Genomic DNA, 15,677 nt, shown 5'->3' on the forward strand with positions numbered 1-15,677 from the left:
CAAAGACACACGGTGCTTAAAGCGAATAAGATCGACCCTTAAAATAGATGAGTACGCACAGACAAACACACTTACAGATAGAAATGCACATAGCCAGACTCTGACACACACAGACATGCACTCACAGTCATTTCCAAGGAGGGCTATAAAGTGAGATGACTTGCCAAAAAACAGGCAACAAGACTGAACAGAGGAAAGAATGAATTGAAAGTTAGTGTGAAGAGACACACAGCTACTGTAGCGCAAAACAGACATGATCCGCAATCAATCACGTATAGCACATGACATAGGTTTATGGCTTAGTTTATAAATTAGTAGGCTCAGACAGGCTGCCTACAGTCTGTACGCTGACAGCCTGATGCATATTGCACACAAAACTGGAAAGCACTGTCTTCATTTGGCAAGCATTAATCTGATTGGCTGAATCTGTGCAACTTCCTTATAGGTACACAGTCTTTATCAGTCCAGAAGGAAACATTGTCTGTTACCGGGCCGATATAATGAGCGCTTTTGATGATGAAATAATCGTTTACTTTCCCGAAGTTTTCCAAATCAGTTGTATTAAATCTTCGAAAGCTATTCAGAGTTGAATCATGTTAACTTGATATCCACAAGCAAAACTATACATTCATATCTGATTTTTGATTCATTTCTGTGAAATTATCAGTTGTGGATATTCTGATTCTGAGTCAATATACAATTTTACAATATTTTTTACAGTTATTCCTGAACAACTGTTCATCGAGATAAAAATATTATTATACTCTTTCGATAACCCCTAAATGCCACGTAAAAACTGTCTAAGTGCGCAATTCTACCTGCTATTAGCTCACGACCAACAACTAGCCCAAAACTGTGTGTGATTGTAAATAAAAATAAATAAATAAATAAATAAATAAAGGCTGGAGGAAAAGGAACTGCAGAAACAAGCAGGAAAAAAGGATCTTGCTCGTTTGCTCAAGTCCTTCTCCATAGGCTTACTTTACCTGACTGCATTGCTCATGACTAGCAAGCCGTGACGAAGGGTGTTTGTGCGTATGTGTGTGTGTCAAGAAGGGGGGGGGGGGGGGGGGGGGGGGGGGTCATACGTGGAACAGAGTCTCCACTTTTCCTCCCTACAGGAGGTCGTCACACCCAATACCTATATGCATCCCCAATACGCATACACACACACACTCTCTCACACACATATTTATGAAGGGCCTTTGGTAAGGGCATTATAATGCCTGTGCGTTCTAATCCTCTCAGCTATGCAGTCACCCTCCAGCATTAGACTCCTGCTTTTGTACCGGCACAGTGGGACTGATCTTACACACTGACTTTAGCTGTGCTATTCAACACTACCGCTAGCTCCTCTATCCCTACACTTATCACTATAAAGAGCTATTCATCGCCACCATTCGCCCGCCTAACCCTTCAGTTATGCCAACACTGCACAATTTATGCCGAAAGAAAGTTTGCTATTATTACAAGCTATTACCAGTTAGCTGCACTCCGCTTTATGAGCTATATGTTACCGCACAAAGCCACATTCTCTGTTAATGCCATTGACCCTTTCGCTAGTTAGCATTCAGAACCACATGCAGCTAACACAAACCCTTTATAAAACTAAAGTTATCATTCTTGTGAGTGAATTATATGTCTCTCACAGAGCCTAGTTGGCATAAGCCTTTTGTGGTTCAGCTGGGTTGGTTGCAGTCATTAAACATTTCCCCACCAAATTAAAAGGTAATGACTAGCAGAAAACTAGGATAGCATTGGGCTGGTGATTGACTGAGCCTCACGCAGCACAGCTCTAAATGCCAGCTCTAATGTGATTGTGCATGTAAACTGAACATCTGCCAGTCACCATTAAGAGAAGGTAATTGACAGTCAGTCATCTTAAATTAAATACTGATCTCTAAAATCAGAATCTAGACAGCAATCATGATCATACAATAGCATAGATTAGTTTTTAAGCTCCTCTCAGGAGAGAAATGTGATTTGGTGGGGAATTTAGGATCCGCATAGCCTTCATTCATTGTATTATGCATTACTTTACTGCACAATAATCTTTATTAATTGCAATCCATTATTAATTGCTAATTCGCCCTGGGTTCAGTTGGGAACTTCAAATGGGTTTTTAGAATTTACGAGTAAAATAATTGCAGTGCAGTGTGCAGTTACTGAGTAAAGATCAGTAGTGAACATTATTTAAAGAGCATATGATCCCACTTTATATTAAGTGTCTTTAACTATTATCTACTTGCATAAAAAAATGTTAGGCACTGTGTACTTATTGTGTTCATGTTGTATTGCAAAACATTTTTGCTGCTACTTGGGATAGTGGGATAGTGGGATATGGTCATGGTTAGAGACAGGTTTGTGGTATGGTTAGGTTTAAGGATGATTTAAAGAGTAGAGTCAACAATGTAATTATAGATGTAATTACATGCAGGTATTTCTTAAAATATAAGTACAAAGTAAAACATGTATGCACACATGTATCAAGTACATTGTATCAAATGATTAATTGAAATGTTAGTACATAGTAATTAACGGAACTTCATATAAAGTGGGTCCAAGAATTTTTTTATACAACATAGTTTATACACAGTTATACCTCAAAAAATGTATTTCAAAACCATTGTGTGTTTTAAAAGCACAAGTTGCTACACTGAAAGAAATGTTAACCTACCGGTAAACATTTGCATGTTGAAACATCTAAATTCATACATTGAATTTATTCAGTTAAAGAATTTTTTTAACATCAATGAACCAACCTAAATACATTAAGCTATACCAACAAAACAAAATTTAAGGTTTAGTTCGGGAATGAAATGCTTAAGGTCAGTTCCGTACAAAACGGACAGCCATAGCAACCTGTTAACCACATCATTGTAATTATCAAAAGAAATCTGCTTGGTTAAAAAAAAAAAAAAACATTAGAATTTCCTGAGGGAACTCATGGCACGAAAACGCTAATTCTATTCCGCGTTTCTTCATTATTAATTTGTCATACTGGTTCATATAATAATAAGGGAGATCTGCAGTACACCAAGTGCACCACTTTGAGAAACTGACAAAACTTAGATTTTTGTCTGAGTCTGTGACAAAGAGATAAAGGCCATCAGAATGAATTTGAAAATGGAGAATAGCTGGGGGGTAAAAGCTTGAAAGAAAAGATGGGATGGGATGGGATGGGTGGGGGGGGGGGGGTGTTCCTTAAGAGCGTAATTCCCGTTTCCATTCCAGCTTCCAGTGTCATTCTCTTAAAGGGCTGTGTGTGCCAGAGTTAGTTGCGCATGTGTGTGTTCCCCTGAGGCTAGGTTGGCTGTCAGACAAAAATGTTGCTCCATCAAATCCTGACCACAATGCGCGAACACACACACATGCCCACAACATACAATATCCACCATTAATGTACAAAAACACACACTTGATTGTGTAATGGCATTTTATAAGTAAATTGTACTCAGTAGGTCATACTTTTAATGTTAACTCAAAAATACACAGCTGACTTTTAGCCCTACCGGCCTGTGCAGCATATCTTGTGTGTGTGTGTGTGTGTGTGTGTGTGTGTGTGTGTGTGTGTGTGTATGTTAGTCACTCACAGTCTTTCCAGCTCTTTCAGCTCCTGAAATGCCCCTCTCTCAATAGAACTGATCTTGTTCTCCATTAGCTGCCTAAGAAAGGAAAAGAAAGAGAGAGACCGAAATAAAGATAAGTCACTCATTGCATGAATTTCAATGATTAAAACGGTTATGTCTGTGCATACTTGGCACTTTTATAGAGAGCACTTTACATTTCAATGTCCACAAATAGTTTTCACAAACACCATTTAACAGTATATCTCACAATCTGAGACCCACCTCTCATTACAAAACCACCGTAAATAAGAGCTTTCAACCCCAGTCTAAATACAACATCTATACTTAGACTATGATTTGAAAAACAACATAACGGCACCATTTCCTTCAGCTATGCTGGCCTACAAAAGCAAAACGCCTGTCAAAAATGAGTAAATTGGCTGAAATCGGGTCTCTTAGACTATGATCTGTCCAGTGACAGACAAGTTTGGCTAAAATACGCTCAGATTTAGAGAGAAAAAAAAAGAACGAAAAAAAGAGTGTGAAGATTCATATCAAATCATTCAATCAAACAACACTGCAATTTTTTTCTCAGTTCCAGCTTTGGCGCAGTTACTGCAATTTGCCGTTTTAAAGTACATTACAACAACACAGATACCCAGGTGAACTTTCATATGTACGCCTTTGCAGTATGGGAATTTATAACATCATTCAAAGGTTTACTGATGCATTATTTAACCCTTCCGTGATGTAAATCCAACATAGCTGCATTGACCTTACATGAAAAATCACAGCTCGAGTCACAATTTTATGTTTGACTGAACGTGTGAGACATGGTGAAAGTAAAAGGGTTTTACGTCTACGTGTCTTGAAGTGTCGGTTAACATAAGTTGATGTTAAGTTGAAGTATTTCTGTCATAAATCTGAAGTAAAACACTCTGCATCAATAAATCAGAATATGTTTTGACAGTGTTTTATGAGGTTTGATAATAAAGGTAATTTCAGTCTTATGTACCAGCAAGAGAGCAATGAAAATTAAGAGTTAGAGAGAGGGGAAGAGATAGAGTTCAAAAAAAGAAAAGAAAAAAGAATGTGTCTTTGAGGGACAGGAAAGAAAGACAGAGAGAAAGTCTTCAGCTGAAATACTACCCTCCAAGTGGGAGGGCAAACCTGTTCTTACATGAGCTCTCTATATGTCTCTCTCTAACACATACATTCACACCCACACATTCCATCTCACTCACATTTACATTCACAAATTCTCCCGCTCTGTCACAACCTCACACAGAGACAGAGAGGAAGATAGAAAGAAAGATATAGACAGACACTTCGCATTCCAATAACGCAATCATTTTTCAGAATAAATGCTGTCTTTGTGTTTTTGACAATCATGGGCTCACTGCCTCGTTAAGCTTCACCGTTCAAACTTGTTCTCTCTATGGGTGCGTATACTACAGGTGTTTAACCACCAACGGAATCCAGAACAATGTGTTTTGTGACAAGTCAAGGCATTTGGCATAATGATGCGTTCACTGGCATTAATCTAATAATGGGACCATTGTGGACCAATGTGTTTACTAAATAATGGGTGTAAATCTAAAATATACATTTAATTTTAAGTTTAATTGACATTATTATTAAGACAGTGGCATTTAAAATGAGCCGGATGAAGAGAAAATTTACGTACACCTTTATTTGTTAGATAAAATCTACATTATGCATGCAAAATACACTTTTTCAACATGATTTTTAAACAAAACCAAGGAAACTAAAAACTAGTTCTTCAATACTTACAGAACTCTGAGGTGCCTCAGTCCCGCGAAATCTGCTTTAGTGATTTTAGTCAGATTGTTTGCATTCAGGTCACTGTGGAAAAGAAGAGAGGGTGTAAAACTGTGAATAATGACTTAAGTACGGAGGCCTAATTAGGAAGTCTAATTTAGGCCATTAAGTGGTAAATGATGCTATGAACAATTTTTTTTTCTTGGCTACAATGAATTTCACACGTTCAGCAGCATGCTGGATAGCTTAAATTGTCTGCATCATCATTATACACCATCATTTGATGTGTTTTATCATTGGTGAAATATGTGCTAGACTGTGGATGAGTTCTTAGTCTTCTGGTCTTGGGTTCAGCAATCCTGACCAATTAACGTTGGTGTCACGTAGCCTTTCAAATCTACTTTTCTATATGACAGGTAGTTACCCAGCCAACTAAATGCATATGTAGTTTTTAAACAGAGAAAAAGAATGCATAAGACAGGAATGATTGAAATTCTAATTATTAAGTAAAAGTCAGGATTTTAACTGAATCTTTTGGTGGTTCAACTGCTCTTGCAGTCTCAAAGCAGAGCAGGTTGTGTTTAAACTTCATGCCAGTTTAATTAATGGATCCCACTTCAGAAAGACAGTCAATGACAGATAGAGACATGCGTGAGGTGAATAGAAAAGGACACTCTGGTTTTGTTCTGTTGACTCAAAAAGTATGTAAGTAATAGACTAATTTTAATATATAATTTGTTTGGATTATTATAATACATAAAGAATTAACAACAGTAGGCTACAATTTAATGTGTGACAGACACGAATACATAATAATATATTACGTATTATTAACAAATAGTTGCCTCTATATTAATGATATTTGGTCGTGCATTAGTGCTGTATGCATGTTGAATTAATTTACAAGAGATAATAATTATAAATCGTATATAGCCTAATTAAATCGTTTTAATCATTTTGTGGACCAAATTTAAAATAAATGTAAACTGTTATTACTATAGTAAAGTACTGGGCATTGTAATTGTGTTATTGTATAGCGTGTTTCGGCGCACTCACAGTCGCTCTGCGTTGCGGGGAATGTTCCGCGGCACGCTCCGCAGACTCTGCCCGTGGCAGTCCACCGCTGTCCCGCTGCAGGAGCACTGAGACGGGCACGGCTGAGCCCCAGCCCCGCCGAGCAATGCACAGAGCACCACTGCTTCCAGGACAAACATCACTGCTGTTTCCCCAAGTTCCGATAAAACACACGAATTCCTGGTGCAAAACAGTTGCACCAAAGCAGGCGCAGGAGTTTTAAATCCAAAAAGGAGAGGAGTCACAACAAATGATCTTTGAGAGAGAGAGAAAAAAGCACTTGTAATCTCCTCCGACTGGAATGTTTTTCCCTTCTTCTTTACAAAGGGAAATAAATAGCAATTCAATCCAAATCAGCTCCCATCTGGGGTCTACGTAGTCTCTTCTGTACAGGGACGCGAGTTTAGAGTCTAGATCCTGACGATTCCGCCGCAAACCAAAGTTTAAACTAATCCCGCACGCGCATTGTCGCTCTGCGTTTGTTTTGTGGCTCCAAAAAACACCTTATGCGCACAATAACGCCAGACACGCGCTTGGAAACACGCACTTGAAAAGCCACCTGGTGATAGAGATGCGGTCATACACATCCAGCGGAGCTGGTCTTCACGTGCGCTTAGAGGGTATTGATTAATTAGGTGTATTGATCTCGCGCGCCCTCATGCATCCATCATCTTGTCACACAGGGACAAATCTGCATTATAAATCCAACTCGGTGCCGGGTAAAGTCCTGGATGATCTTCGCTGAGCTGCCTTTACTCGAATACTCAATCGGAAGTCTGTGTCTCTCTGGCACCTGATGGCGCGAGCGCGCGTGTGTGTATGTGTGTTCAGAGCAAAGGCGGCGCCTGTAGTGTGGAAATAAGCCCCGCACACCGATAATACTCTGTAACGGAGTCACACACAATTTCTCGATCCAACACGGGTACCGAGTCTAGCAAGGAGACCGTCAAACCCGCCCTTCAAGTTTACTGCACTGAGCCATCTTGGTCAATAGGACTTTAAGAATCATTTAATACATTATCTAACAGGTAGGAATAGGTTACAGTGTTTTTAAAAGAATCCCGACTTTGAAATCATAAAGTTGCAGTCTAAATAGGCATCAAATAATATAATAGTGAATCAAATCATTTCCATGCATGCACCAGTGCAGTGAATGAACTCCTGTGTTTTGATTTCCTTCGTTCTCACGCTCGGATTAAAGTTGTTTTAGGTGACGTGCGGCTCTCGGACAGGGGATTCTCTCTCTCTCAGACTAACATGGAATTGCTCTATATACACCGGGGGCGGCTCCACCCCTCGATCCACCCCGCTGGTCGCATGAGCCCGAGCCGTCTGCCTTCTACGGCACTGACGCTCAAGGGACATGAACAGCTACAGTATCCCGAGCAGTCTAAAGACGGTAGCCGATGCGCAAGTGACGCACAGAGAGCTAACAAGTGAGGCAGCATCTGTTTCTCCGTCGCACACACTCTGTTTTGCTTGTGAATGAAGTAAATGAATGGTTAGCTGTTTAGTAATGGCAGGGAAAGTTTTGAAACCATCTGAAACAGTCAAAGCTGCTTAAGGAGATTACAGATGAATATCTACAGATCTGAATCCAGATTCCATTTAACAACAACAGAACCAACACCAGAGAGAGGTGGAGAGTTTTGCCTGGGAGACAGAAGCAAAAGATGGTCGCAGAGGAATGACCTCAATCACCTTCTCAGTATGCACCTGCAGGGTAGGGAGAGGTCAAGGGTCAACTGCAGCTCCTGTGAAGCTTAAACGCGCACACATACACACACACACACACACACACACTTATCTAAAAATATGTTTTGACCATTGCATACATTTGCATGTTCTGCCAAATGCATGTAAATGCGAATGTAAAAATGGAGACATAAAGTCGGACACTTTCTGCTCACGTGGTGTTTGCATACTTTACCACAACTGAAGTGAAATAAATGCAATATTTGTCAAATACACAGATGTTTCAGAGACATTTTCATTCAGTACTTTATGCTTAATACAGCGTATTTTTGTACAAGAATAAAGTTCAACATAAGCCTATATCAATGAAGTGGGGTCTACGTTTTTTGACACAATATAGCACAATATCACATGACACAATATAACATTGCGACTATATGAAAAGAGATTTAATGTTATAAATAACAGATTTGTGAGCATTAATGGAACTGAAGGTGTGAATAAACACACGTGATCGTTGCCATGCAGTGAATCCGGCCAATCGTATAACAGCTGTGTCATCATCAGAGCTCGTGCAGCGGCTCTGGAGAAACTGCGTTGGCTGAGTCCTCCGGCTGCTCTCGAATCGCTCTCGTGGTACTTTGATGGCATACGTCACAGTCACGTGGCGTCAATTTCTAACCAGCATGCACTGCTTCAAGTCAGCCGCCGATCAGTCTGCACAGCGCTGTATGAAGTCGAACAACCCTAATGTGTTTCCGAGTCCAAAGTCACCATGGGGATGGATGATGAAGACGTTGTCGATGAGGAAGGAGCCCTGGGCGCAGACAGAGTGTAGATGGAACTGCACAACATCGAAGGCATCGGCAGCCACGACGACCCCCCAAGGTGAAACAGGCGATGCTAGAATCTATTGATTCTAAAGCTTATTTATATTACCTTTATATATTTATATTCATTTAAACTAAGTGCTTAATAATTATTGATAAACTAAAATTGTACATTTCTAATGGATTCAGGGTATAATAATTACATAAATAATATCTAAATGATACAAAATTATTATTATTATAAATAAGCATTGTTAAAAGCCAGACTATTTTGTCGTTAAAAATCATTTGCTATGTAGTGACCTTTAATTTAGAGTAGAAATAGGGGGAGTGACTTTATTGCATCAATCATGTGACACTTTGCTGATCCCTTACCTAGAACATAGCCTGCCCGGGACCAGGTTAGCTAGGGAGTGCAAGTTACCATGGAGATGAACACTGCTAAAAGCCAAACCACTTTCATGGTGCTTAAAACCAAGGGTTGGCAAAAACTACCTGGCTAGCCACCTAAACCAGCTTCATGATAGGCCCCTGTTCTTTTTTCTGCATTAGTATTTGTTACCATGGGTATTCATTGTTTGTTGATTAATGCACTGCACCTGTTTCTCGTTTCCTTTCATTGGTCTACGTTTGTATATATAGCCCTGACTTTGAAGTGTCCTTCATCCAATCTTGTCCGTACAGGGTTTGAAATTAGCACCCGCCAACCCACGAAATGTGGGCAAAAATCAACTGTGGCGGGTAATGCTTTCAGATCACTAGCCAATTCATGTAAGCATGTAAATCTGTGCAGATTTAGCACAAATACTCAACTCGTAAGTCATCATGATATATTACTGCGTATTGCGCAGAATCTGCGCATATCTGACTTGCTTGAACATACGTCACTACGCAACAAATAACTACATTTGTTCCTTTGCATTGAATAGCGAAGATTTGGTTAACATAAAAGACATTGCTATTTTCCAACATCCTACATTTTTTTATGTTCTTTGTACTGTAGGCTATTGATCTGTCCACCTAAAATACATTTTTGGTGATGAGGATGAAAGAGGAAGGGAGGAGATGACTGGATGACAGGATTTTTTTTAATAAGAAATGAATGTATGAAATCCAAATTTTAGAATACATATACACTCACCTAAAGGATTATTAGGAACACCATACTAATACTGTGTTTGACCCCCTTTCGCCTTCAGAACTGCCTTAATTCTACGTGGCATTGATTCAACAAGGTGCTGAAAGCATTCTTTAGAAATGTTGGCCCATATTGATAGGATAGCATCTTGCAGTTGATGGAGATTTGTGGGATGCACATCCAGGGCACGAAGCTCCCATTCCACCACATCCCAAAGATGCTCTATTGGGTTGAGATCTGGTGACTGTGGGGGCCATTTTAGTACAGTGAACTCATTGTCATGTTCAATAAACCAATTTGAAATGATTCGAGCTTTGTGACATGGTGCATTATCCTGCTGGAAGTAGCCATCAGAGGATGGGTACATGGTGGTCATAAAGGGATGGACATGGTCAGAAACAATGCCCAATTGGCACTAAGGGGCCTAAAGTGTGCCAAGAAAACATCCCTCACACCATTACACCACCACCACCAGCCTGCACAGTGATAACAAGGCATGATGGATCCATGTTCTCATTCTGTTTACGCCAAATTCTGACTCTACCATCTGATTGTCTCAACAGAAATCGAGACTCATCAGACCAGGCAACATTTTTCCAGTCTTCAACTGTCCAATTTTGGTGAGCTTGTGCAAATTGTAGCCTCTTTTTCCTATTTGTAGTGGAGATGAGTGGTACCCGGTGGGGTCTTCTGCTGTTGTAGCCCATCCGCCTCAAGGTTGTGCGTGTTGTGGCTTCACAAATGCTTTGCTGCATACCTCGGTTGTAACGAGTGGTTATTTCAGTCAAAGTTGCTCTTCTATCAGCTTGAATCAGTCGGCCCATTCTGCTCTGACTTCTAGCATCAACAAGGCATTTTCGCCCACAGTACTGCCGCATACTGGATGTTTTTCCCTTTTCACACCATTCTTTGTAAACCCTATAAATGGTTGTGCGTGAAAATCCCAGTAACTGAGCAGACTGTGAAATACTCAGACCGGCCCGTCTGGCACCAACCATGCCACGCTCAAAATTGCTTAAATCACCTTTCTTTCCCATTCTGACATTCACTTTGGAGTTCAGGAGATTGTCTTGACCAGGACCACACCCCTAAATGCATTGAAGCAACTGCCATGTGATTGGTTGATTAGATAATTGCATTAATGAGAAATTGAACAGGTGTTCCTAATAATCCTTTAGGTGAGTGTATATGTATATATATATATATAGCTGTGACGTAGTTAATCTGATTTATTTAATAATGTTATTATTTTTGGCTAGTAGAAGTTCTGAATGGCCGGTAACTAAAAAATATTGTAGCCAAATTGGCTGGTGAGTGAAAAAGTTAATTTCAAACCCTGTCCGTATATATTGGTTGTTCTGTTTGCTGCATTCTGAGAGTGTTATTTTGATTTCGTGTTCATTCAAATCTGTTAAAAAACTGTTAAATCCAGCCTTTACTTCATCCTTGCTGCAACCTCTTGCCAAAAAGAAACCATTATACACTCTCAATCGTATAGCCTTGTGTGTTTAATCTTCCCATGCACATGTGAACTATTCGAAGAAGATGGAAAATACCAACAGGACAACACCAGAAACAAATGTGGAAACAACTAAATTTGTGATCAGTCAGAAAGTATCTGTGTAAAACTCCATCTGAAAGAGTAAAAACATGACACAAATCTGTGCTAGCTTCTGCAGGTCAGGTGAAGTATCACAAAGCAGTCTGAGAGATATTAAGTAATGTGAGGTACCAAAGTAAATAGATGAGTAGAGCAAGCTTACTGAAGTGTATTTAGTAATTTGATGTAGTGTGATATTTTAGCTCAGTTAAACACAATGACAGGTATGATGACAGGTGAATCTGCTATAATTATCAATGAACACTAGAAATGTGGTAGTGAGCACTTATGTGTGTGCTAGAGGGATGGAAGAGGAAGTGTAAGCAACCAAGTAACCGTGATTGAGTTTACAGCCTGTGTTTGTTGTAATTTACAGTTGTTTAGACTGCAGTAAACACATTTCCAGATGGACGTTAGTCTGCACACCATCCCTCTCTGTGAGTGTGAGTCTATAAACCAGACCACATGGTAAAGTACTAAACGTTCCTTACGAACATCTGCCATGTACCCCGAGTCTTAGCTGTATGACCAAGCCTACTGCATAAGATAAATTTAATTTGGTCTTAAATGGCACTTGTCATGGTTTTTCGGCAGATCAATATAAATATTCTTTTACACTTTTATTGTGTCCTAAAGGGCATCTGTTAATTCAAAATAAAAATAATTCAAACAATAACTGAAGCAAATCTGATTTAAATTGTATTCCAGCAACTGTGCTATATACCAGCATCAATTGTTGATGTTTTATGGCCAATGATAAATAAAACAATAATAAAATCGTTTAAAATCTAGTTGAAAATGCATGCCACGTTCTCAGAAATATAATATTTGTATTCATGTTGGTACGGAGCCCCCCTAGTCCCACTTTGGCAAAAAAAAATTATTATAACTATCTTGTGGCCTCAAGATAGTAACTCGTGGCCTCAAGATAGTAACTCGTGGCCTCAAGATACTAACTCGTGGCCTCAAGATAGTAACTCGTGGCCTCAAGATAGTATATCTCGTGGCCTCAAGATAGTAACTTGTGGCCTCAAGATACTAACTCGTGGCCTCAAGATAGTAACTCGTGGCCTCAAGATACTAACTCGTGGCCACGAGAAAGTGAGTTTTTTCAAGGCGAACGTTTCCATGTTAATGTTTCCATGGCGACGCGTCACGCGATACACTGCAGCCACAATAATACTGTATGACAGATGTGTCGCTTTTATTTCGCTTTTCCTTTTTTATTCAAAATATTCACAAACTTGCTTACCATGTCATCAACTAGCCTAAGTATCTGATATTCCGATTCTCACATACGTGTAAGTGAGTGTGTTGTTTAAAAACCTTTATAAATAATCTTGATCTATAATAACGTTATGGGCGCTGCAATGTTGTCCGTCGGATTTACAGCACGTGAATTCATCAGTTTCTCCCGAAATAAATGCAAGAAAGTGGCCGGTAAACTGAGAAGAATAGAGTAAACTTTATAGTTCCTTCTTGACTCTTGCACTATGTTTGTCTAATATGAATAACACATGTCGGGAAATTATATTTGAATAGATATTATTGCTGCTTCCACAGACATCAGTGTGTTTTACAAACTCCAAATGTATTGTTTTACTCGTGCTTATGTATTTAAATATCTGAAACCAAAAATAAACATTATGAAGTTGAAAAACTGCTTAGTTGTGATGACAGCGCTGAACGCGTCCGACTCTGGGCTCGTTTAAAAACCTTTATAAATAATCTTGATCTATAATAACATGAGATGGGCGCTGCAATGTTGTCCTGTCAGTCGGATTTACAGCACGTAAATTCATCAGTTTCTCCCGAAATAAATGCAAAAAAGTGGCCCGTGAACTGAGAAGAATAGAGTAAACTTTATAGTTCCTTGTCTTGCACTATGTTTGTCTAATATGAATAACACATGTCGGCAAATTATATTTGAATAGATTGTTGCTGCTTCACAGACATCAGTGTGTTTTACAAACTCCAAATGTATTGTTTTACTCGTGCTTATGTGTATTTAAATATCTGAAACCAAAAATAAACATTATGAAGTTGAAAAAACTGCTTAGTTGTGATGACAGCGCTGAACGCGTCTGACTCTGGCTCAGCGCCAGCCAATGCGCGAAGTTTGAATCTGGCAGCACTGAACATTCTAAATGTGGCGCCGTACTCTCAGGGGCTAGTTGATGACATGGTAAGCAAGTTTGTGAATATTTTGAATAAAAAAGGAAAAGCGAAATAAAAGCGACACATCTGTCATACAGTATTATTGTGGCTGCAGTGTATCGCGTGACGCGTCGCCATGGAAACATTAAAGGGAACGTTCGCCTTTAAAAAACTTACTTTCTCGTGGCCACGAGTTAGTATCTTGAGGCCACGAGTTAGTATCTTGAGGCCACGAGTTACTATCTTGAGGCCACGAGTTAGTATCTTGAGGCCACGAGTTAGTATCTTGAGGCCACGAGTTACTATCTTGAGGCCACGAGTTACTATCTTGAGGCCACGAGTTACTATCTTGAGGCCACGAGATAGTATCTTGAGGCCACGAGATAGTATCTTGAGGCCACGAGATAGTTATAATTTTTTTTTTTTTTTTTGACAAAGTGGGACTATATATTTTTTTTTTTACAAAGTGGGACTATAATTTTTTTTTTTTTGACAAAGTGGGACTATAATTTTTTTTTTTTGACAAAGTGGGACTATAATTTTTTTTTTTTTTTGACAAAGTGGGACTATAATTTTTTTTGCCAAAGTGGGACTAGGGGGGCTCCGTATGTTGGTTATATCATTCTGAAAACTTTTATGCCATTTACAACAAAAGTTTTAATTGAATAACTCATAATATCATGTGGTGTAACCAGGTAAAAAATTATATATTTCCTTGCACCTTGAATGTGAACGTGTACACATCTTAATCTTTATTTTCTAAAATGTTTTAAAATATATTTTCAAGCTAGCAAGTATATTTTACAAATATCATTATTAATTCCAGTGTATCTTTTTTTTTTACAACCTGAACTGACTTTATAATAAACTGGTCTGAATTTAATCATAAATTATCTGAAGCCATATGTATAAAACTTCTTAGATATACAGTATCCTTAATCTTCAACTTGAGTGTAAAAAAAAAATAATTTTTAATAAAAAATATCACTTAGAAGCTAAAAGCAACCTTTAGCAGAGTCCAAGACTATAGGACCTACAATGATTTCAACCAAAAATGGTTGCCCTAAACCACTCAGACATTAGTGGCATGCAAGAGTATAACCACTAAGGCGGCATTACATATTTAATTAAAGATATTATAATATATTATAATTAAAGCACACTATGTCAAATTGAATGTGAAGTGTATTCTATACCTTGGATGCAAAATATTTAAAATATAAATATTTTAATTGTTTTTCACATGATCAAAACCACAAAACAGCCATTTGTCTACAATTTAAATGCAGCAGGACAGTTTAAATCACTAAATTGTAAATTATTATAAAGATAAACAAAGTCCCATTACATTATTATAATCCCATTACAATAACTGTTCTTGTTAAAATATCACTACTTGCATTACATGTAAATTTCAGTGTCATTATAATTTCATTTATTTAATATTCTTCCTTTGCGAAAAGTGTATGGTCATATGTGTGCATAATACAGCTGTCCTGCAGCTTAAAGTTCAGATACCTGTGGCATCTGTCAGAAGTTAGTAAGCAATGAAGCACACAAGATGTTTAGCCTACTCATTCACTTCTGTTCTCTCGCACACATTACATCATTTTAGGTATAACCTAAACCGTTCTGACTTCCTCTTTTAAAATAGTAGTCCACAACACAATTCTACTTATGAACACAACATTATCTCCTTTTTTAGTAACATAATCATTCAACCAACTAAGCTTTCGAAACATCACGTTTAGGTCTAGTGGTATGAGTGTGTGTGTAGTGAGCATTGTTCTTAGCCAGAGTTATTGGTGTGCATGGAAATGCAGTGAGATGGA

At 38.6% G+C, this 15,677-nt stretch overlaps 1 protein-coding gene across 6 annotated transcripts in view; it reads right to left on the reverse strand.

Annotated features, from left to right (window-relative positions):
• slit2 (slit homolog 2) overlaps positions 1-7,672 on the reverse strand; it is a 68,081-nt gene extending 60,409 nt beyond the window's left edge. For 5 of the 6 annotated variants that reach the window (XM_084392243.1, XM_084392244.1, XM_084392242.1 and 2 more), the window contains exons 1-3: positions 6,408-7,246; positions 5,364-5,435; positions 3,594-3,665 (exon numbers count right to left, since the gene is read on the reverse strand). In XM_084392243.1, the coding sequence (XP_084248369.1) occupies positions 3,594-3,665; positions 5,364-5,435; positions 6,408-6,565 (302 nt within the window). In that variant the 5' untranslated portion in view covers positions 6,566-7,246. Of the gene's footprint in view, positions 1-3,593; positions 3,666-5,363; positions 5,436-6,407 lie in introns of all 6 variants that reach the window. The other variant, XM_084392245.1, reaches the window with a different exon arrangement.
• Positions 7,673-15,677: the final 8,005 nt, after the last annotated feature.

Source organism: Rutilus rutilus (genome assembly GCF_951802725.1).
Source record: "Rutilus rutilus genome assembly, chromosome: 2".
Lineage (NCBI taxonomy): Eukaryota > Metazoa > Chordata > Actinopteri > Cypriniformes > Leuciscidae > Rutilus > Rutilus rutilus.